This window comes from Sitophilus oryzae, unplaced genomic scaffold (assembly GCF_002938485.1).
Source record: "Sitophilus oryzae breed Bouriz unplaced genomic scaffold, Soryzae_2.0 scaffold_172_pilon_pilon, whole genome shotgun sequence".
NCBI lineage: Eukaryota > Metazoa > Arthropoda > Insecta > Coleoptera > Curculionidae > Sitophilus > Sitophilus oryzae.
Genome location: NW_022146424.1, coordinates 1,356,223 through 1,380,333, shown reverse-complemented (window position 1 = coordinate 1,380,333; position 24,111 = coordinate 1,356,223). Strand labels below are relative to the sequence as shown.

The 24,111-nt window shown below is 31.8% G+C and overlaps 1 protein-coding gene across 3 annotated transcripts in view; it reads left to right on the top strand.

Moving 5' to 3' along the window:
* Positions 1-20,825, top strand: part of LOC115881513 (tyrosine-protein phosphatase non-receptor type 11-like) — a 29,822-nt gene extending 8,997 nt beyond the window's left edge. Inside the window, exons 4-12 of one of the 3 annotated variants that reach the window (XR_004050056.1) lie at positions 14,846-15,011; positions 15,580-15,756; positions 15,832-15,982; positions 16,688-17,106; positions 17,449-17,590; positions 17,655-17,869; positions 17,931-18,142; positions 19,606-19,692; positions 20,107-20,825. Coding sequence is in view for 2 of the 3 variants with exons in the window: in XM_030899029.1 (XP_030754889.1) it covers positions 697-821; positions 14,846-15,011; positions 15,580-15,756; positions 15,832-15,982; positions 16,688-17,106; positions 17,449-17,590; positions 17,655-17,869; positions 17,931-18,142; positions 20,107-20,209 (1,710 nt within the window). In the remaining variant the exon portion in view is untranslated. Of the gene's footprint in view, positions 1-483; positions 822-14,845; positions 15,012-15,579; positions 15,757-15,831; positions 15,983-16,687; positions 17,107-17,448; positions 17,591-17,654; positions 17,870-17,930; positions 18,143-19,605; positions 19,693-20,106 lie in introns of those variants that run through there. The other 2 variants (XM_030899029.1, XM_030899028.1) reach the window with 2 other exon arrangements.
* The last annotated feature ends 3,286 nt before the right edge of the window (positions 20,826-24,111 follow it).

The window sequence follows — 24,111 nt, the reverse complement described above, 5'->3', positions numbered from 1 at the left end:
AGACTCATTTGCCAATTTCGTAAATCAGCCAGACTTGCTTTTGATTATAGTTTATGATAGTATCAAATGATACGTTAAATGTCAAGCATGGGGAAATTAGAGTTATGGATTTCAAAACCGCGACCGCAAATTTTATTATTATATACTTACATACCAAATCTCGTTCTTTTATCTGAAGAAATAAAAAAGTTATAGGGGTGAGCCACTTTTAAGACGCACCCGGTATATACAAAAAAAAATCGCTGCCTCCTGGACTAATCAGTGTAGCCATTAAGGGTTAAGAAATAATGCCTGATTGATATCTCCCAAATTGTCACCTTTTAAAGCGTGTTAAAGAAAACGAAAACCTTGCATCTGCATTGTTTTTTTTTTCTACAACAGCACCTGTTGACGTTTCATGTCTTAATTCCTCCCACTCTACAGCAGTGTCTTCTCCAACCAGATTACTAAAACAATACATATCAAGTGGCGCGTCGTCATATAATCGGGCGAATCCACCATAACAGTCGAGTTTCAACCTCACTCGCGACCAGACACATTCACTTCGATAAATTCTACGTTAATTTCTGCCGGTATTGTTTCAATTTAACGCAAAAAATTATCGACAGCAGATAGTAATCGTACGAGTTTTCGAAAAAGAAAAAATAGACGAAATATTTTCGGTATTTTAGTTTAATTTTTGTGTGGAACTGTAAGATGAAAATGCCCAGGACATCTAGAAGTGGTGATGGTACTTCGTTGCTGGCTACTGTACCTACGGCTGTTATCATATCAACAGCCCTAAATGAGTTCAGGAGGGCTTTCGTGTACTTTAGTTATAAGTGAGTACTTTTTTAGTCTGTGTATTATTGTTTTGAAGTTGAAAAAATAATTATTTTAGAAGATATGAATAATTTTTCATATCTTCTCATGCGCTAAATTCAACTTTACCCACGGTTTGAGCCACTCTGTATTTATCACCGTTTCCGGTATCCTAGTGGTTAGGGTTGAATTTGAAATACCCGGTATACGTTAAAAAATGTTAACTAATAATAAAATAATAATATTTTCGTTAATGTGAGTACGGAAATTTTCTCTCGTCACGTGGGAGTTTGAAAGTTACATTTTCCAGGCATCTAAAACTTTAAAATAACACCAGCCATAACCAAAATATATTTGGGAAATGTTTAATATCCTCAAATTTATTAAAAAAGCAAGAGTGGAAAAACATTGAAACTTAAAATACAGTTACAGTGGATAAATTCCTAATTTATTATCGAGAATTTGAAATCTTATAGTTTTAATTCTTCTTAAGGGTAGTGGGCTATTTCAATTTAATTGTAATTTTTTTTTATCTGTACTATTACTGCAAACTAACTAGCTGTACATCGGCCAAGTCAAACACAGCCATGTAACTTCATTGTGGATAAAGCAGGAATTTGAATTCAGTTTGATCAAGGAGACATAATATAACTTGCTATATCGCCAATATACCTAATAATAAGCTTATAGTTTACGAATTATCGCTAGTCAAAGTTGTATAATTTTGTCACTGATACACTCAATGATCTTCAATGATCATCAAAGTTCTAAATTACTTCTAGCAGTTTCACAACCTTCAAATTTTTAATTTTAGTTATCGTTGAGCCTATAAAGGAAGGAAAAATGAAAAATCCCGAAATTTTATTATTAAAAAAAAATAGTGATTATTAAAAATTGCGTTCATTGCGATGGTACTCATGCTTGTCACTGGTGAAGAGTACCAGTAGCTAAGGAACAAGGTATATTACCAGAGGAAAAAGAAGGATAACTTACCAATAGAAATAGGATTCCATCAAAAACATAAAATGCAAAAAAATGGTTAATATAAGTTTCGCCACGGTGTTCTCATGTAAAACCAAGTCAGTTATTTTAGTTAGTATCTAATCTATGGAAGCACCTATTCAACAACTTGTTATATATTGTTATTTAATCAATTACCTTAATGAGTTTAGCAAAAACTAAAGTATTGTACAATGAACTAGTAGGCAGAAAAGACATTATATTAAAGAAGGGACCAACTGGGACCAATTATTGACACAACCCGGTATCTCTACTACCAGAAATCAACAAGAGAATTAAGTTAGCATGGAAGTTAATGGATGTTAGTTATGGAAGAAACTCAGTCATATTCAAATCTAGAAAGCCACTTTATCTAATGAAGAAAACATTCGACCAATGTGTACTACCAGTCATGACCTATGCATGCAAAACCTGGACACCTAAAACAGATATTATAAGGAAACTGCAGGTCGCACAACGCTCAATGGGACAAAATATGCTGGGAATTACCAAGAAAGACCGTAAAAGAATAGAGTGGATACGACAAAAGACCCAGATATTAAATGTCATCCACAGGATCAAATCCCTGAAGTGGCAATAGGCGGAACACCTGGCTATGGTCGACGGACAACAGATGGACCACAAAAATTGCAGCAAGGTACCCAACTTGAGATGGAACCATGATATAGACAATAATGGACCCAACTACAAAGAGAGTATCTAAATATGTGATGGAGGCTACACCATAATTGGAAATGGTTGAATAAGCTGATAATCATGAACCTATCAACATTAGTAATCGTATCAATGTTATACATTTTTATTTCTATAATAATTAAAGTAAATTTTTGCACTATGTTTTGTACAAAAATCTACCAAATATTAAAAACAAAGATTACAAAGAGCACTTAACAATCAATTACTTAATTTTTGTTCCTATTGTATTATTTTTAGGCCAGATGTAAATTCACTAGCTACTAAACAAAAGGAGAGAGTGCTAAACAATACAAAAATAAATTAAACAAATGTTTTCCACATGCCCGGAGCATTCTAATTAGCATGTAAACAATCTGGTGTTACGTATATTTCAAAAAAATACGTAATGATCTCATCAAAAGTCAGCAGACCTGTTAGAAGAGTCGAAAAAAATTCCGCGTTTAAAAAAACGTATTAGAAGAAATGCTATGCTAATGAGACTTACGTAGTAAGTGGTTTAGATAATCTGTCAAGTGTTTTTGTTGACAAATCTGTTAAAAACAGATCAATTTGTGAATTTTCAAAAGCATATGTTTTAACTTTCATGAAATGTTTTTTTCTAAAATTCAATTTGCCAAAATCACAATTGTTAATTTACAAGTTAGGGCTTTTGAGTTTTTGCTAGGTATGTTTACATTTTAAAGTTTTGCCTTGCGTGTGTTTTTGTGAAAAAGTTATGATTGGACATTGAGAATATCTTTTTATTAAAATAAGACAAAAATTCCATGCGATGGGACGTATAAAAAGAATAATTCGTCAAAAATGAAAACATAACTTTTCACAAATTAGTATTTTTGGTAGTAGTGTACACTATTATATCTATTTACTACATTTTCAAGCAAAAGATCACACGGTATATTTCCTAATATTGAAAGTAAACAATTATAATTAAATATATACAATATTCTTTATGGAATTATTGAAATTAATATTACAAGCTTTGTAAAATTGTTATTGCTTTATTCTAATTACAAAAAGCAAAAAAAAATGCTTTACTTTTAGGAAATAACCTTGTCAGTTACATAGATTGAATATACTTCAAAGCAAAATAAATATTTTCCTTCAAGATAATAGAAAAAAATATTTGTCTTATACTGTGTAAAAAACAAGAGCTACTTACTGATCCAGAAAATTAATTTCTCAGATGTTCCTCACAGGCAAATTTCAAAAAATTCTCTTCTCAAGGTAATTTCCGTTTTTGACAGTAATTTAACGTAACATAACCTTCTTAAATATTAAGACCTTTAACAAAGAGAGATTAATTTAAAAGAAGTTCAGCAAAAAATCTTATAGATACCTGAAAATGACATGATAAAGAAAGTCTTTGTTGGGCGTTCATATTTTCAGCTTTTGATATCGAAATAATTAAATTTAAGATCCTAAGAAGTTTCTAAAAATATAATATTTACTAAAAATCTATGATAAAATATTTATCAATGTTATACATATACTAAAATGAGCATGTTCTTTTAGCTGTATCTGTTGTTTTGACTTGTGGGTGTTTCAAAGATTTAAAATTTACGTATCAAGGTGAAATCTTCGCATAATAATAAACGCCTCCATATTTACGTTTAGTCATACCTTTTATGCACTTTACTCGATTTCTATAAGTAATAAAACTATTCCATGAAAATTCTTGCATAGTTTATCCTTCAAATAAATATGACCATTTTTATATAAGATAAATCATTAATTTGTCATACATATATTTGACATAGCTTAATTTTATTTATTCATATGTTTTCGGAAGTGAAATACATTTCATCGGGATTCATATGTGTCTTGAATCAAAATTCCGCGAATAAGAAAACCATTGACAACTGACGTTTCTTTCCGTATTTAACTTAAGGTTACTTAAAGGCGGCCATGGCAATCGTCTGTCGGACTTCCTTTGTTTTTTCACGTGTTCCGACTACAAATGGAACTTAATCGCTATATAAAATTGACAAATAAAATGTATCATCATTTTTTAATTGCAAATTGTTGTCATTGGACGCTTTCAAGTACTCTTAGAATTTTTTTTTGATATTAGTGATGAGCCAAGATGATTTTTACTTTTTCAGTTAAAAAACGAGATTTGGTATGTTAGTATGTGACATAAATTAGGATTGATTGACGTATTCAATTGTTTTCGGTCACTTCCTGTTTCACCGGAAATGACTACAACTTTTGATTTTTAAATGGTTCTCTCGGTATTTTTTTACTTTATTTGATAGAAAAAGACATATCATAATATGTCAACTTTTGACATTTTCGCATATGGTTTATTTGAATGTATAACATGCGGTTCACAAACGAATATTTGACTCAAATACCAAGTGTGTGGTATCAAATTATTCGTAAAAAAATGCCTTTTCTAAATGCTAATGAATCACCCTCGTTCCATTTGAAAAAAATGAGATATGATTAAAAATACCATTTGGGCATCTTTTAACCGGTCAGGACAAGACAGTAAAAATTTTAGACTATCAAATCTATTTTTCCAAGGCTCCTTAGAAAAGGCCAATATAATGCCTCCAATAGAAAATGTCAAATGTTGACATATGATATGTCATTCTATTGAGAATGTCATTTTCTTTCGAATAAAGTAAAAAAATACCGAGAGCCGTTTTCATTGAAACAGGAAGTAACCAAAAAAAATTGAATACGTCAATCAATCCTAATTTATGTCATACTATAATACCAAATCTGTTTTTTTTATCTGAAAAAATAAAAAAGTTATAGGGGTGAGCCACTTTCGTGACGCGCCCGGTAAGTGTTCTACCGAAAAAAAATGAATGAATTTCTTCTGCGGCAAGGTCAAAGTTGTTTATCTACGATTACGGCAGACTGGAGACAGCATACACATAAAATGCGAAGGTACTTTTTGTACTAATCAGTTTCGATCACTGCCCACGTCGTTTTTTAATTTTTAATTAATTTTATAGCGAACATACACGTGGGCAACATTGCTTTTTTAGGAGAACTAGGTATAATGGAAAATATGACTTTGAATATTAATATTAATAGTGTTTTTTCTGCAACGTACTATTATATTTGGTATTTATACAGGGTGTCCTCAAATGCGTAAGCTATACTTTAAAGAAGTCTTCTTAAATATACGTCTTTACAAAAAGAAAAACTTAGTAGTCAGAAATTACAACAATCCCATGTTTTGAAAAGATAAAAATGTTGTTTCTCAAAATATTGAGGAAAATCGAAGCACTACGATACCCTGCTGTCGAAACTACACGGGTTACACTTTAAAATGCTAAGGTACCCTCCGTGTTCGCCAGACTTATACCCTTGCAATTTTTTATTATAGAAGCTTTATGACATTTATCCTCGGAAAATCTCAGAATTTTATTTTGCTGACAAACAATGGCGGTTGAAAAGTTTTCAGAGTATCCTCGTACTACAAAGATACTGATATAATTTAGTTCAGGTAGCAAAATTAGTAAAAAATTTGACAACCCTGTATATTGAGGAGACTTAGAGGTCAGAAATGTTAATAAATATAAAACATAATATGTAGGTAGTAAGTATATTGATGACAATATCTTGCAATTATGCCAGTTGATTTTAGATTTGTCTTTTATACTAATGTTGTTTATTCGTTTTTAATGGTAATGTTTATGTTATTGTTTGTGTTCTCTCTCATTCTCATCCATACTTAGAAGCATGTTGTGTTGTTTATAAACAACAAATATTAATTTCATTAGCGAATGGAGATATACCAAGATGTTACTAATATGGAAAATTTTTCTTTTGAATATATGTAATTGTTATTTATCATAATAATTGCTAAAAATTATATTCATTTTGTGGGAAGGAAAGTTTGGAGTACACAACTGAAAGCGGAGTGTTCCATTTTCTTTAGAAAAATAAAATTACATTTAGCATATACAGGGTGTCCCAATATTCCGTGGATATAGAACTACTACATTCTCTATCAATAAAATTTTTGATAGACTTGGTTATCAAATCGTGTTCCCGTAGATTACTTAAATACCTACAAATTTTCTAAAAAAAAAATTAACACATTTTTTGAACACAACAAAATAATATTAACTAAACAAAACTAGAAAACGTCATTTTTTCTACATCACAAGTAAATAAAAATTAATGCGTAGCCAAGAGTCATAATTCAAGATTTCTCTGGGGGGTGCCCAGCGCCCAACAGTTAAAGTTTTAACAGGATTAACCATTTTAGAACAAGCGAAATTTTTTTATTAAGAATGCCTTTTTCTCAAAATATGAATAATAAAGACTTTTTCCTCTTGTAAAGACAATCCGAGGACATTAACTGTGCTAAATACACAAATAAAATGTAAACAAACCGTTTGTTTATTTACAGTTTGATCTGACCCCCTCTTTTTTTAAGATTTGTCAACGTAAATTACAATAACTTTAATTGGTTGTAACAATTAGTATCCAACCCTAAGCATAATCAACAATAAACACAATTAAAACAATAATTTACACATTTTAACGTAAACTACTTCACGCTAATTGTTTAAAAATCGAATTCTAATTATCTAACAGTCGATAGCAAGGCGTGCAGTGGTGCAATTATGTCATTTAAAGTGCATCGTTTTCTTTTTAATGTTCGGTTTAGCGCGTGACCATTTAACCTGTTTAAAGTTTCATTATATTACGCGAAAATCCCGATAACATTATTGATAATCAGCTGATTAGATTGACAATTAAAATCTTCGTTAATTAGTAATTTTGAAATTGTAATCGTATTATGCCTTTAGCACGAGTTTTTTAATTTTTGCAGAAAAATATGGTTTTGGATTGTATGATAAAATTATTGTAGGTTGAGAAATAAAAAATGATGTTATGTTATCAACATAATCGTCGAATGTGGCTAGTGGTAGATAGCAAAAAGACAAAACTACTAGAGCAAAAAAGAACGCATAATTTTACGTAACATTACTACATACATATACATACACTAGCGTGTACCAGCGACTTCGTTCGCGTCGAATTAATCATTTGTAATGGTGATGATAAAGCAAAGCAAGAATTTCCATTAACGTACAAACTGGATAAATGTAGGGTAGACGTGGGGTAGACTCAATAATTTGTTGTTTTATTTTACGTTGTGAATAAATGTTGGTAGTTATTAAAATTGTTATAAAAATATATAATTCTAATAAAAATAGATAAGTTATAATAAGTATTTATTAACAGAAACATCCGATACGCTCCTGAAGCAGGTAAGTCAAATTAACGTGTCTAAATTCTTTGATATCTAATCTTTGACAAGTAATAAATAAAAGCTAAAATGCAAGAAAAATATATAATTTAGTTAATTTAAGTGAATTTCATAAATGATCGGTTTACTACACGTATGTATATTATATAGTCACTTACTAGCGAAAAGTTGTTCCATTATTTGACTCGATTTTTGCCGAGATCTACCGCACGCTACACTACCAACTATTTTAGAGTCTTTTTCGATAAATCGCGATAGTGTCACTGTTAATTTAAGTTCTGCCACAATTTCCATCTAGATTTACTACCTTTATACAACTATCAGTAGTAAAATAAATAATAAATAACATAAAATAAGCTCCGTAAAGACTGACAAATCCACAAAATTTCAAATCAAATTCAAATGTGTCAAATGAATCGTCAAACAGAACTGTCAAGGATCCCCACCCTAGAGTGCTTTTTCCGCCCACCATGCATGAATACATGGATAGCATTATGCTCCTTCCTTAGTCTTCTTATTCAAAAGTATAGATACATACTGCCATTGCTGCCATTACTCGCTCACGAGTATTCGACACACATCAGAAGATGGTCACGCAAGGCGTTTTCTTTCATGAGCTTTTCTGTGACTGAAAAGCCCGATACGTGATGTTAGGTTAGATAGGTTTAACTACTAAAACTACCATTGATAGAATATTTGATAGTGCCTCTATATAAAATTTGAACTACCTTCTACTGAACTAGATAAAAAAAATAGTAAAGTGTCATTTTAAAAATAAATGACTCCATTATCGACCTTGTCTGCGTTGGTAATCAAAGACAAATGCAAATTAGATGTTATTTGTTTAAACAACTATGAACTTCTCCATGTTTTTCCTTCATATTCTCTCTCTGTACAAAAGTAAAACGTATTAGCATATTTAATAGTCTCGCATCATAAAAGTACAAACAAGTACACATACAGGGTGTCTCTGATTACTTGGACTATATCTATGGCTAATCGTCATCATTATTTTCAGCTTATTCAACCATTTCCGGTTATGCTATACCTTCCTTTACATATTTAGATACTCTCTTTGTAGTTAAGTCCATTGTTGTCTATTGTTGGCTATGCGGGCTCAAGTTATCCCCGCTAATTTCCTAATACCATGGTCCCCCCATTGGCCGAATATATAATCCGAAAATCTCTTCAAAATTGTCCAGAAGGGGCTAAAAAATAAATGGAAATATTATAAACAATATAAGATACGCAGACGACACCGTGGTATTAGCAGAATCCGAAGACCAGCTGCAAACCCTAATGGACAAACTGACAGAAGAAAGTATCAGGATGAGTCTAGAGATTAACACCGTCAAGACAAAAACTATGATTTTCGACAGACATCCGCAAGACAATGAAAACACCGACATAATAGTAAATGGCGTCCATCTAGAAACCACACAGAGATATATTTACTTGGGTAGGGAATTAAACAGTCAGCTAGACCACTCTAAGGAAATCAGAAGAAGGATTGAAATAGCTAGGGCTGGTTTCCTCAACATGCGGAAGTTCTTATGCCATCCGAGAATAGCTATACCAACGAGGCTAAGAACATTAAAATGTATATATATGTATATGGCCCCTACTTCAATATGGATGCGAAACATGGACGCTGAAACAAGAAGACATCAAACGCCTTAATGCGTTTGAAATGTGGATGTATCGTCGGATGCTGAGGATAAGTTGGACCTCCAGAACACACAACAAACTGTGAAGTTTTAAACATAATGAAAACTCGAGCACACCTAACAGGTACAATTAAAATCAAAAAGACTTCCTACCTTGGACATATAAGGCTCCGCGCGCACTGCATCGGATCGGACCGACCAGCAAAAGCGACTGCGACCATCGTACCTGTAGACGGCGCCTGCGTCCACTAAAACATTTCGGCCTGTAGAGGCCAGATTCCTACCTCTACCTATCTACGATAGTCGAGTCATCGCCTTCGCCGTTTCTCGCCGGCCCGATCCGATGCAGTGCGCGCGGAGCCTAATGCGGCACTCAGAATATGAAGAAATACAGCTCATAATAGAAGGAAAAGTCGATGGAAAACGTAGCATGCATAGGGAGGAAAAAGAAATCATGGCTACGTAACATAAGAGATTGGACTTGGACCCACACCGACGGCGACGGAAACATCCTTATTCACCAAGCTCTGGACAGTAAGTCATATGCCATATTAATCGCCAACCTCAACAGAGAAGGCACCTAGGAGGAGGATGGTCCGATCTCAGGTTTGGTCTTCTTTTATGTCTCTTAATTTCTTGTGGGTACCATGCTGTAATTTTTGTGGTCCATCTGTTGTCCGTCCTTCTTGCCAGATATCTTGCCCATTGCCACTTGAGGGATTTGATTCTGTGGATGACATGGTTTTTAATAAATTTTTGTTTGTCCGAACATTTAGTTGTCAGGGCTCGTATACTTTAATAACAATTTATTTATTTATTTATTTATTTGGCAGACAACAACTGTCATTTTGAGACAAACTTTACGTAAATAAATTCAAGATTTATTTTTCGACTCACATGTCCGGAATTTCTCAAAACTTGTATGGAAACCCTGATTAGCTACACTCTGTATAATTATTTATTTTTCTAACATCGCACTTTGAATCGAATAAATTCTATATTATCGATTGAGCGAGTATTCGTCGCGTCTAGTAGTTTACTTCGGGTTTTCAAACTGTTAAGTTATCCCGCGAATTTCAGTATCTTTTACTATTTGAGGAATTCAGATTTCTATCAGCCAAAGCACGATCATCGCGCTATTTAAGTTATGTGCGAGAGCTAATTTATCACACTCCATTGTTTAAAATAGTTCCTGCTTTTTTCCCCTCTGTTTTTTACCAAGGATACTTGCGGTTAATCCCAGAAGGATTCAATTAAAGGTAACCGTTTTTATTGATTTGCTTGTTTATGGATATTATTTTGTTTTTAACATTTTATCGACTAAAAATAGAATATACAGTGTGGACCGGATTGTATTCCGGGAAATTATGTAAAAAAGTTCATATAAATTTATGTCCGAAAATGTTTTATTCCGTAGATACAAGGTGTAGAGTTTCGAAAATGTTTTATTCCGTAGATACAAGGTGTAGAGTTTCATTTTTATTTCGATTTTGGGTCTTGTAAAGTATAAGTACCCACGAATTTAGCAAAAAAAAATTTTTGGTTTTTTTTAAAGTCCTAGGCTTAGAACAGTTTACAGTTTTGCTGTTTAAAAGAAAAAAATTCTTGGATGAAGCACTTTTGAACCAAAAAAAATCATTTAAAAGTGTCTAAAATGCAAACTAATCTAATAATAAATCTAATAATATTTTTATAAAATCACAGTTAATTATTAAAAATTAATAATAATTATAATAAGTTAATTAATTGATAAATTTTTTCAATAAAATGTGATGGACTTGGTTTATCAACTCGTGTTCTCGTTGATTACTTAAATACCTACAAACTTTGTAAAAAAAATAAAAACTTAACAAAAAACACATTATTTGAACAAAACAAAATAATATTGACTTAACAAAACCCGAAAAAGTCATTTTTACTAGACCACAAGCAAATAAAAATTTATATTTAGCCAAGGTATGAGTCTTGGCTAAATATTAATTTTTATTTGCTTGTCATTGTTTCTTCAGTCAAAATTCAGGATTTCTCTGGAGGGTACCCAGCAGTAACTGGGGTAGGCCCGACACTACAGGGCCCCCCTCCAGTTACATCAATGGTCTTAACTATACAGGGTGTCCCAGAAATAAGTGCAAATATTTTAACTGGCAGTATAATTCAACCCCAGAAACACGCGCCTTCGCGAAAAAAAAATTTGAAAATTTGTTTAGTTAAAAAACATAATTTCTTGATAATATGGCAACATAGGTATTAGATTAAATTTACAAGAAAGAAAATCCAGAAAAGATCCAGTGGTTCTCAAAATTTTAGCAAAAAATCATTTTTTTTTGAAAATTTTCAATGTAAAATAACATCGTTATTTTGGACTTATTTGAAAAACGATAAAGAGATGATATGGTTCTTTTATCGAGATCTACCACTCCTTAAAATATTTGCACTTATTTCTGGGACACCCTGTATATATACTCCAGGGTTGTCTCAACTCAAGAACGGTAAACTAATAGGATTGCTCATCCTCATAAGACGTACGTTTGTCTCTTCCCGCGCTTCAGCTGACAGTTGTGAGTTGTGACGTCATTGTAGTCCTTGTCAAAGCTTTGTTAAGATAGTGTGTATTATTAGTTGCCTATGGTAAACTTATAAAAATAACAGCTGAGAAATTTTGAGTTAATTATTTTGTCAATTTTAAATGTGAAAAAGGCGTCTTTAAAGCTCGCTTTTGTTCAGCTTTTAAGGTCCAAACTTCACACCCATAAGTTACTACCGACTCCACTAGGGCTCTTCCAATATGTAATTTTGTGTTTGGTCTTGTTTTTGTCCCACCAGATGCCATTCAGTGCTCCTGTAAATGGTCTTAACTCTTATATATCATATATATATGTATAACTCTTAATCTTGTATACAGAAGACATTCTAATAATAACATAATTGGAATTGGTTGAATAAGCTGAAAGTGATGATGATGATGATACAGAGAACATCTTATTTATTCAATCCACTTATTTTTAATCTGTCATTACTTGGTATTTACAACATACCTACCAGACATGCCATATACATAGGTATAATATTTTTATTCCTACCAGTTTTGGTCTATTGAGAGTGCCAAGGATTTCAACATGTTATTGTCGATATGTTGACTATTTTTTTTTTTATATAAATCGGTAATATGGTTTAAAGTTACACCATCATTGTGAGATATTTTTTCTACTTCTCAATTTTCACTATCAAAACCAGTTTACATTAATTTAAAGTGATATTATTATTTTAATATTTAAATTTTAATATTCAAAACAAGTATTCTACCACGTTTGGTTATTAATTTTTCATTAAAAAGATGTTTATTTCTCATTTTTGCTAAAATACATATAAACAATTCTCGGAAAGAAAGAGTTGACAGAACCAAGGTAAAAATCTCATTTGTTAATTGGAAATTTTAGCGAGTCAATGAAATTGTTTTTTTTTTGTAATAAAATGGGTTAAAATAATATATTTTAAATATGTTTTTAATGATTTTTAAAGAGTTAATTAATATGTAAGCTGAATGTTTATTTTCTATAAATTAACTATTAATAATTATAGTTGCTGAAGAATTTAAATTTCAGCACTCTCGAGCACTGTAGACAAATGGTTTTTTTTACAATATCTACAGTGTTTGTAATAGCTTTGGTGTATAATAATATACAGGGTGGACGGAACTGTATTCCGGAAACTTCGGCAGCATATTCTGCAGATAAAAATGAGTAAAAAAGTTCGTATAAACGTATGTCCTTAAATGCTTAGTTTCGAAGATACAGGGTGTAGAAATTTCATTTTTATTTCGATTTTTTCCAAATAATTTCGGAAGTAACGTTTATATTTGGATGAAAATTGGTATCTGGGAGTTTTTTGACATCAGAAATTTCATTTTTATGTCAATACGACTCCTACTTGTAGAGGGCGCCACCTACATATTTTTTAACTGGTTTGAAGACTAATAACTTTTCGTCCGTACCTGTATAAAACTACTGAGTAAAAAATATACATTTACGACATTTTCTACGTAAAAAAGGTCTCTTGGTAAAAATCGCTGCGAGTAATGGTTCTCGTTGAGGGTTGGAACCTTTGGTGTTAAACAGCAAAATAAAAACACTAAATCACCACAATACACCAAAACACTTTTACTTTTACACTGGACGCGCGTTTCGCTAACCATGTTAGCATCATCAGCAGATGATTATAAACTAAGTAGTTTATAATCATCTGCTGATGATGTTAGATGATGACATAGGGAAATTGAAATAACTTTGGTTGCACATCATAATACGACCACCAGCAAACTCCATGACGACGCAAGATGACGTGCACCGAAAGTTGTTTTAATTTCCCTTTTATGTATTTATGGTAAATTAGTGCATACCTAACTTAATTTTAATACATGTCTATAACAAAACAAACAAATAAATAAGTAGTTTAAATAGTTTCTTTGTAGAGTTCATTGAAATTTTTTTAAATATTACACCAAAGATTTGTAAATAACCGTAGATTCATGTTTTTCCCCGAAATGCAGTTTTTTTAACTGTTACATACGCGCTATAAGTTGTAAACTAGTAATTTTACTATATGCAATAACGAAAATAGTAGGTACTTATTAAATTAATGGTTAAAATACATGCCTTGTAACATGATATATGTACGGTACATCAAATTGCGTAAAAAAAACAGGTAAACAATCATTATTTTTATCAAACTGTCTATTTTTAGCTAGTGAAATTTCCCGCTAATTTGATGCCTTAATAATTCGAGCTCGTGATGCCTTGTGCAGGCAGTCATTTGTTTGGGAATCAGAAAACCCCGATTACTTTGTTATATAAAGTTTATTCTGTGGTTTTATTAAGTTTATTACAATCCCAATGGGTTTTTATTAGAACGATTATGTTTATTTATATAATTTATAATCTTTTTCAATTCTTGAAAATCTAATACAAGTGATACATAAAATGTTTTCAAGAAAATTGTTGAAAAATCTTAAATTTAATTGTTGAAAAACGGCTAAATCGTTTAATTTTCGTTAAATTAACGTTAGACATATCATAGTCACCTAGATTTTATTAAATAATAAAGATCTACTGACGCTAAATCATAAAAATGAGAGTATCTAGGAACATCTTTGTCTGAGGGGTGGGAAACCTTAGTAGAGTATTTTGCGAAACATGAATTCTCTATTGAATATTCGAATAATATAGATATTGTAGTTCTCTAGAATCTTCTAATGCACGCTCAGCCACCTGGGACACCCTGTATATGATACTGTTTGAGGACTACTGGCAGTATCGCTCAAAATATTTCGTTTTTCGGCAGACCTCAAAATGTTTTTTGTACCTTTCAATGTTAACCTATAATGTAGCATATTTTTCTTAACAATTTTCTTTATTTGTTACAGATGGTTCCATGGACATTTGTCAGGCAAAGAAGCCGAAAAACTAATACTAGATAGAGGAAAAAACGGCAGTTTCTTAGTCAGGGAAAGCCAGTCCATGCCCGGCGATTTCGTTCTTTCGGTAAGGACTGACGACAAAGTGACTCACGTAATGATCAGGTGCACTTCGGTGAGTAATCTTTTTAATTGATTTAAATAATCGCAATGAAAAAAATGTAAACATCAATTCGCGCTTTATAATTGAAGAACCTTGACATTTTTTACTATTTTACGATTTAATGGAGTAGTCAGTTATGCGTAGAGATTCACTTAAAAATAAATTATATTTTAGTGTTTTCTGTTTTTGTTCAAAGAAGATTGATTTTTCCTGATTTCAATTTTATTTTATACAGGGTATTTCATAAAACATGTGCCATCTCTCGTGGGGAGATTAAGAAAAATAAGATTTATTTTTCATATCAACATAGTTAGGTTGTCTTAACTTTTTTTCGGTTTATTGTAATTTTCTTCCAAGTGCTTTTAGCGATTGAAATGAAATTTTGAGGGTAAAAGGGGCACTGAATTTTTTTCTAGTGCTAGCAAAATCGAATAGGCCGTTTAATGTTGATGAAAAGTTGTATCTTGTTCCTTGTGTTCCCCCCAAACATTGTATTCCCCAAGTCTTCGAATAAAAGTATTCTTACACAATTGCCATCTTTCATGAGTCTGAGTATACAGTGTTTTGTTTTTTATTCTAGGACAACAAATACGACGTTGGTGGTGGAGAACAATTCAACACCCTAGCCGACTTGATAGAGTACTACAAGAAGAACCCTATGGTTGAAACGTCAGGAACGGTAGTTCATCTAAAACAACCCTTCAATGCCACCAGAATCAACGCTTCTGGCATACATTCCAGGGTAAAACAGCTACAGGTATGTAACCTTTAATAATTTAAAAAACTAAATTATCAAACCTAACCTAACTGAATTTTTGGTTTTATTACATAGTCTGAGAATGGACCAAATAGTTTTGGAAAGGCTGGATTCTGGGAAGAGTTTGAATCACTGCAACAGCAAGAATTTAAACACTTGTATTCCAGGAAGGAAGGCAGCAAAGCTGAAAATAGAAATAAGAATAGATACAAAAATATATTACCATGTAAGTAAATATTAAAAATAAGTACACATAGAGCCCTCCAACGTATGAATAATAATTGAATGGTCAAACTCTTGTTTTTTTTGCAAAAGGAATGTTTTAAATTTATTTTATCTACGTCAGTGAGATAAGAAGCTCTTAACTCACGCATTTTCATTCGCTGTCGGGATCGCTGTAAGGGAAAAACGCTAATTAAGTTTTCATTTGGGTTTTCATTATTTTTTTGGGTTTTAAAAAAACGTTTCGGCTAACATAGCCTTCATCAGTGTTGAGTCATATGAAAAAAAAAGTGTCGAATATAATCCAAAAAATTACATATAAAATAACACCACATAACGTTTACTGCAATTAATAAATTAATATAAACTTGTCAAAAGATGACCACATATTTTTTAAAATTATTATTCTTAACACTAAAACTATCTACATTGACTATGGAGTACGATTTCAGCCATAATCAATGTAACCAAAAATACGAGGAATAATTATATTTTCCATGTATTCTACAATATATTTATTAATCCGTAGTATCTAACTAGCGTGACGTCATAAATCTCGCTCCGCGGCTGTTCTATTAGAGACGGCATTGCGTCAGCATGGCCGCAAGTTGCTAACCTAATAAAATTAACAGTAGAAAAGCCCGCGGGAACTGTCAAATTCAAAGTTATTCGTTTCACAGACTATATCATTATTTATTTCTTATTACAGTTGATGATACAAGGGTGAAACTAAAAAACGTAGACCTCAACGAAGCGGGTGCAGACTACATCAACGCCAACTATATTAAATGGAAATCAGACGACACCATGGGCGGAGAACTTGGGGCCGACCCCAGCGGAAAGGTCTACATCGCCACGCAGGGTTGCCTACCCTCCACGGTGGCCGATTTCTGGCAAATGGTGTGGCAAGAAAATTGCCGCGTGATAGTCATGACTACCAAAGAAACAGAGAGGGGCAAAAATAAGTGCGCTAGATACTGGCCTGATCAGAATGGTTCGAAAGGGTATGGGAATATAGTGGTTAAGAACTTGATTGAGTCCTCTACGCCGCACTATACTCTGAGGGAGTTCATGGTTACTATGGAAGGTTCGAGTGTTGAACGAAAAGTTTTCCACTATCATTTTACTGTAAGTATTATTTAGTTTTTAGTGAGTTACATATAGTCTGTCGAACGACAAGATCGACAAGATCAACCAAACCAAAACATAGCGATAATAAAATTCGGTTTAAACTAATTTTTGCAGCTTTAATCTAAATAAAATATCTGTTACAATCATTTGCTATATAAAGTAAAATGAAGAGCTGCTCGGTATCTTAAATTATACAACAAATTTAAACATTTTTGCCAAAATTTTATTTAGTCAGGTTTATAGACTTTATTCGTCAATGTCAATATGATTGATGACGTGCATCGGAAAATGTTTTGCGATTACCATACCTTCATTGTTCTATAATCTTGGTTTGTATAGGCCTGGCCAGATCATGGAGTTCCTTCAGACCCAGGATGCGTTCTGAACTTTCTTCATGAAGTTAACAAACGTCAAGAGCAACTACAACAAGAACTACCCAATACCCAACCACCTGGAGCCATTTTAGTCCACTGTTCAGCAGGTACAAACATATATATTCATTTAATTAAACTATTTTTATTATAATTTGATTTGATGTTGTTTAGGTATTGGTAGAACCGGTACTTTTATAGTCATAGACATGATCTTAGATCAACTGAAAAAGTACGGTCTCGATTGTGAAATTGATATTCAGCGTACAATTCAGATGGTCAGATCGCAGCGGTCTGGCATGGTCCAGACAGAAGCTCAGTATAAGTTCGTGTATTTAGCTGTGCAACATCACATAGAAACGACGACTGAAAGAATGAAGGCTGAACAAGTTAGTATAAATTTTTATTATATATTTTATTTGTAATTCCATATAAATATTTTTTATTTAGAAATCAATACAGTCCGGTAGAGAGTATACCAACATTCGGTACAGCAGTGATATGGGTAGTTTAGGCACAGCCCTTTCTGGAAGTTTAGGGAATGTCGGTTCACTCGGTAGGCCAGTAAGCACGCCCCATTTTCCACAGTCACCCAGTCCGGTGGTTTTGAGGCCTGAAGCGAAAAAACCACCTAGAATAGTGTCGGAAATACCACTTCCCAGGTAAGAAAAGTAACAATTCATTGATATTTATACGAAATCACAGTCAAATCATCATATTTGTGGGTTATTTTTGTTAAGCGCTTGACGTTGTTTGAGGACCGCTAGTACTTTGACTCTCAGAAGTTTTTTTTCCAGTGAACATCAAAATGTTTTTTTAAACATATATCTGGTTGTCAAATAGTTCAAGGCCAAAACAATTCTTTCTTTAGTTTTTGTTTTTTAACTAACTGAAAATAACATTAATACACTTTTTTACGTGTTTACATTCTGTATATACAAATTATTGAAGGTTTTCTGCCTTAATAAAATCTACTCATTGTTTTAAATTTGTTTACTTATTAATTAATATTCATAGTTTATTTTCGCAGACATTTTTATAGCTTATTGTTTGGTTAGTGTCTTCTATAAATATTAACATTTTGGTTTAAAATAATTTTCAAATAATCACAGCCACCTAGATTTTATCAAATAATAAAGATCTACTAACATCAAATCATACAAATAAAAATATCTAGGAAAATCTTTGTCTGAGGGGTAGACCACCTTAGTAGTGTTTTGAAGAGTCCTCATTGAATATCTGAATAATATACTGGGTGTTCATTTGAAATAAAACAGTAACTTGCTTTTGAAAGTGATCAGTGTTCAATATTAATGTTGTCCCACCCTGTATAACTTTTCGGGTCAAGTTTTAATTTGATTTAAAGTACAATGAATATTTTAACGAAATATTATGCTATACCGGATAAATTCCAATTTAGGTAGCTTTTATTGAAATTTAAAATTGCTTTTTTATTTTTAGAAAATGTCAAATATGTCAGAAACCTAGTCAATGCTTTTCTAATCAAACTTGCCTTTGTTTTTTTCCTAGAATCCGAGTATCAATTAATATATAGAGTGTTCCACTACAAAAAACACAACTTTTGGTGACACAATGTAGAACTATAAGTAATATGGAGTTTTTGGGTTAAATGAATTGTGTTGTGATACTTTAAGTTTAAAAAATTTTACTAGCAGACCTTGCAGTCAGTTTTGTTGATGTAAATATACATATGTTCTGTTTATATATTTTAAATTAATTTATTTTTGTTTCCTAAAATATTTTGATTAAAAGAAAATATGCAAAAGTGGGCAACGCTGTATCGGTCAAGCTTAATCACGTCACTAAAAGTTTATTTGGTATGATCTATACATAACATTAATATGCTTTTTATACGTCTTTACATCCTGCATATACAACTTATTAAAAGTGTTCTGCCCTAATACGTTTAAAATGTGTTCACTTATTATTATTCATAGTTTATTAGCAGACATTTTTATAGTACATTGTATGTTTAATGTATATCATAAATAATAATAAGTTTGGGTTAAAACAATTTCAACTGCAAAGGTAGATAAAAATACATAAAAGTAATCATACGTCATTTTCATATTTCGTCATTTTCACTAACATCATGTTGTTTCAGGCTCATATTAGATGTTGAGTGTCGTGTATAGCGTAGTAATCCTCTTATTTGACGACTGAGCTGTGGTGGCAAGCTGTCAATCGAGTTGTAAGTTAATAAAGAACTGATATCATGGCGTTTCTGTTCTCTGTTCATCCCATTGGGTTGGAGGGGTAACACCGATCATCGTTTTGTCATTTATTAACAAGGTTTCTTAATATAAGAATGTTTTTTCAATTTTGAAGATGAGTTTAATGATTTCCCTACAGTTTTAGTCGTCAAATAAATTGCTAGTTAGTTCTTTTGTAGTATGAGAATAGTATTTGACGCTCTCCTAAGCTCTCCAACATTGATTCTAACAAGTTAAATACACTACTGATAATTAAACCAAATTAATACATGTTTGACAGTGTCTCATAATAATAAAAACTATTCTAACTAAAGCATTTTTGACGATCTATATAAAATTATACATAATTTCAAACCAATCCCCTTGCAATAAGATTTTTTTCTCTTTTTCAGACCTCCCGAAGAGATGATCAAGCCGATGCTGTACGAGAACATTCCCAGCAACTCGGGGGCGCACGCGTGTCCCGCCCCGCCCCCTCCGCCGCGCAAGACGTGACGTCAGAGCTTCTTTTAAACGCGCACAACGTGTACCTTCTGCGGCAACGACCTCTGCCGGCAGAGCATTGAACTATTTCACTGTATCAAATCCAAAAAGAGAGAGAAAGAGATATATTCGGTGTTTTAACGACGATCATCAATATGAAGCTGTGTGATAGGTATTATTTATTGGGGCTTTACGAAGGATTTAGTCCCTTAACTGTACTATTATAGATAGGTATTTACAGTGTGTAATGGGCATAGCGTTCGCATCAAATAGTAGTTTTTTCCTAATGATAGGGATGTTAACTGTTAATGTAATGTAAATTATTTATTCAGGTTTGACTTAAGGAAGGAGCTATCATTATTTTCTTTTGTTTTCAGCTTGTTCAACCATTTCCAATTATAGTGTAGCCTCTCTCACATATTTAGATACTCTCTTTGTAGTTGGGCCCATTGTTGTCTATTGTTGGCTCTGCGGACCCAAGTTATCCCTACTAATTTCCTAACATCATTGTCGTTTAGTACAAACGGCAACGTTGTTTAAAATCCTAATTCGCAGAAATACAAAACTATAATAATATGGCGTCTAAGTCGCGTTTTATCCTAAATTGGGATAATTATAGTAAACATATTATTTTTATGATTTAGTTAGAGACATATGCCAGATGGCAGTAAAGGAAAACAAAACAAAAGTATTTAAGTGTGGAGGATGTTTGAAGATCATAATTATTGAAACACTTTAACCGAATCTGTAACTCGTTACCCAAGGCAAAAAAGTTAAACGCAAACAACTTTATTGATAAATGTATTGTTTCTACTTTGAAAAATACTAATGGGCCTTAAAATTAAAGAAGTTTTAAAAAATTTCTTGAATTTTTTTTTAGTAAAATGAGAATAATTTATTCGCAGTCGAAAAAATTGTTTCCGCGTGTTATTTAGTGTCAAATATTTCAAGTTAATGTATTCAAAAAGCAGGAATTGCTATTTTAGGAACGAAACATTTTCTTATTCAACAACAGGGCGGCTTTCACTTTGTTGTTTTGGAAATTAAGACGGAGTAGTTCGAGTAGTCGCAAGATTGCCTAATAAGTCATCCTAGAGTCTAGCTTGTGCCGCCCTCTATATTCTAAACAAACGAGGGAGTGGATAAAGTATCGGTAATATGTTGATGTATATTTAAATTTAGTTTTATAATATGCACCTTTCTTATGTCCCATTTTAATTAAGTTTTTTTTATAAAAACAAAAGCAGCACTGAACTGTCTGACTGAACAGAACAATGAAGTGAAAATTTAAGATTTAAGGTTATGGTTCAATACAGTTACAAAAAGGTAGTGGCTCGACGTCCTACCAACGTAAGAATAAGGAAATCTAAACAACGTTGGAATTAGTAAAACAGACGACGTTTGCATAACGTTGGAATAGGTCCTGAAAGTGACGTCGGAAAACTCTTTATTGCCCAGCATTGTAACTACGTTGTCCGAATCACCTAAATATCACTTACTCAAAAAAGGTTACAAGACAACGTTTATTCGAAGTCGCAGAAGCTTTTACTTTGTTGTAGTACTTGTTCAACGTCGGCACAACGTTACAACAACGTTTACATTTATTTTAATGCCCAAAGTACGGAGCTAACTATTTTTTGTAACTAATCCAACGTTGTGTTTAGTTAACATGTGGTCGCAAGTCGTGAAAATGCTACTTGGGATATACTTTACTCAACTATATTCGTTTGTCATAGATTTGACATGTTTTCAGAAAATATTTCTATTTGGTGCGAACTTTATGTGTGATATCTATATATTTACAAACTTATAAGCGTTTATGTCCGTTGGTGCTGATAAAATTTTAAACGGAACAGTATGATGTAACGATAGATATATTTTACGTTGATTTTTAAAGATACATTTCTTCAGTAATTTTATTTTATTATTTAATGTTTTTGCATGGCTTTCTAATATTTTTATTCTAGCTCTAAACTACATTGTCAAAGATTTATTATATAGCACAGCTAACCCTACTTTTCAGTAGGGACATTTCTAGACAGTTGACGTTTCTTTTGAGGTTACTTTATAATCTTAAACATATAATTAAACAAACTGACCTATAAAATATTCAAACCACTGACAGTAAACAAAGAAAATTAATATAACATTGTTCAAAACAATATAAAGTCAAATAATTTTGGGACTGTTGGAGGACTACTGGAATAGTTACTCAATAATTTATTCTTGTGACCCTTAAAATGTTCTAAGATTCCAGAGTTTGACAAAACAGTTCCAGTACAAAGTAATTTTAACTTTTGAGTACTAAAGTAATATTAGTTGAAATGTGGTTACTGTAAAGTAGGTTTACTGTGTTATAATTGTTGAGAGAGACTAAAAGTTATTAAGCTGTGGTAGCTGCACATGAGACTGATTATATGAAATTGAAAGCGTATATATTATATTAGTCTTTTGATTTGAATGATTTTTGCTAGTCGCAATTTTATATTTTATATTATTAACCGTGGTCATTTTAATATTCCGCTATAAACAAAATAACTACTTATAAACTATAGACAATTGTTCTAAATTGAGTAAAATTATTCCAGAATATGGAAGGAAAACAATAACTAAACCACAGTACATATGCAACTGGTATGCCTCGATTCGACGTATTGCATCATCTGGAAGACAGATTTAATATGGTGGCATTTGTGTATAACGTATTTTGCCACATTACAATAATTCTGGAACTCGGTTATTTTTAATTTGTTTTTAAACTGCTTCTTTTGTGGAGATCTACCACACTTGCACTTATTTATTTGACACCCTGTATAAAGGGAATGTACACTATTTTAGAACATACCGATTGCGTGTGTATTGTGACTTAAACAGGGAATATAACTTGACTAACTTATAACATGCCAGATATATGCTTCATGATTTGCTTGTAGCTTTTTATATTTTATCACAATATTGACAATAATAGATTATATGATTTCGGCCTAAAAAACTTTTCTCCAAATATTTTGCTTACTAGCTTTCATGTTGATTAGTATTAAATTATTCGTGATTTAGATTTGTATATTTTATTTTACAAATAGTTAATTTAGTTACATATCACAGATGGAGAATAGAGATTGAACGTTTATTTCTTAATTTTCATATACAGATGCAATAAAATAATGATCACATGAAAAACTGTGGTCAGTATTTTTGGACAGCCTGTATAACTGCTTATTAGTAAGAACAAAACCGAATTTTCTATGTGTAACGTTATAAAAATATATTGCTATTTGATGTGTTAAGGAATAATAGTTGTTAAATATTGAAAATTAAGATGAATTATAGGAAAACAAACACAGCATAGATTGATAAAAATCCCCAAAAATGCTCTGAAAATATTTTATTTTTGCTTAAAATCAAATTAATGTTAAAAACATATTTAAGGTTTTTTGTATATCAAAAATAATTGACAATTGTTAACAATTTTAGAACAAGCAAATTTTTTGTATGGAGAATGCATTTTTCTCAAAATGTCGATAATTTTTCGACAGTTTTTCCTCTTGAAAAGACAATCTGGGGACATACTGTATAATAACCCATGAACAAAAATAGGCATTTTAGTTCAGCATGCAATGAAGACAAATATTTCCAGAGCAATTTTAGGTTTAATATACAATAAAATAATCAAACAAAAACATTTTTCTTAAAGTTCAATATTCATTTCAGTGTCACTATATATACAAATAACAGTATATTATATATTTAAACACCTATGTGTCTTTTAAAACCAATACTTTTTTTAAGCTTAAGAAGAATATATTTATGATATGTTGTAAATATTAATTTAAGCCCAAATTATTTAGGCAAAGTGATAATTTTCTCGTGATTTCTTTCTAGTTTTTTTATTAGTTTTAATTCTTGATTAAAAA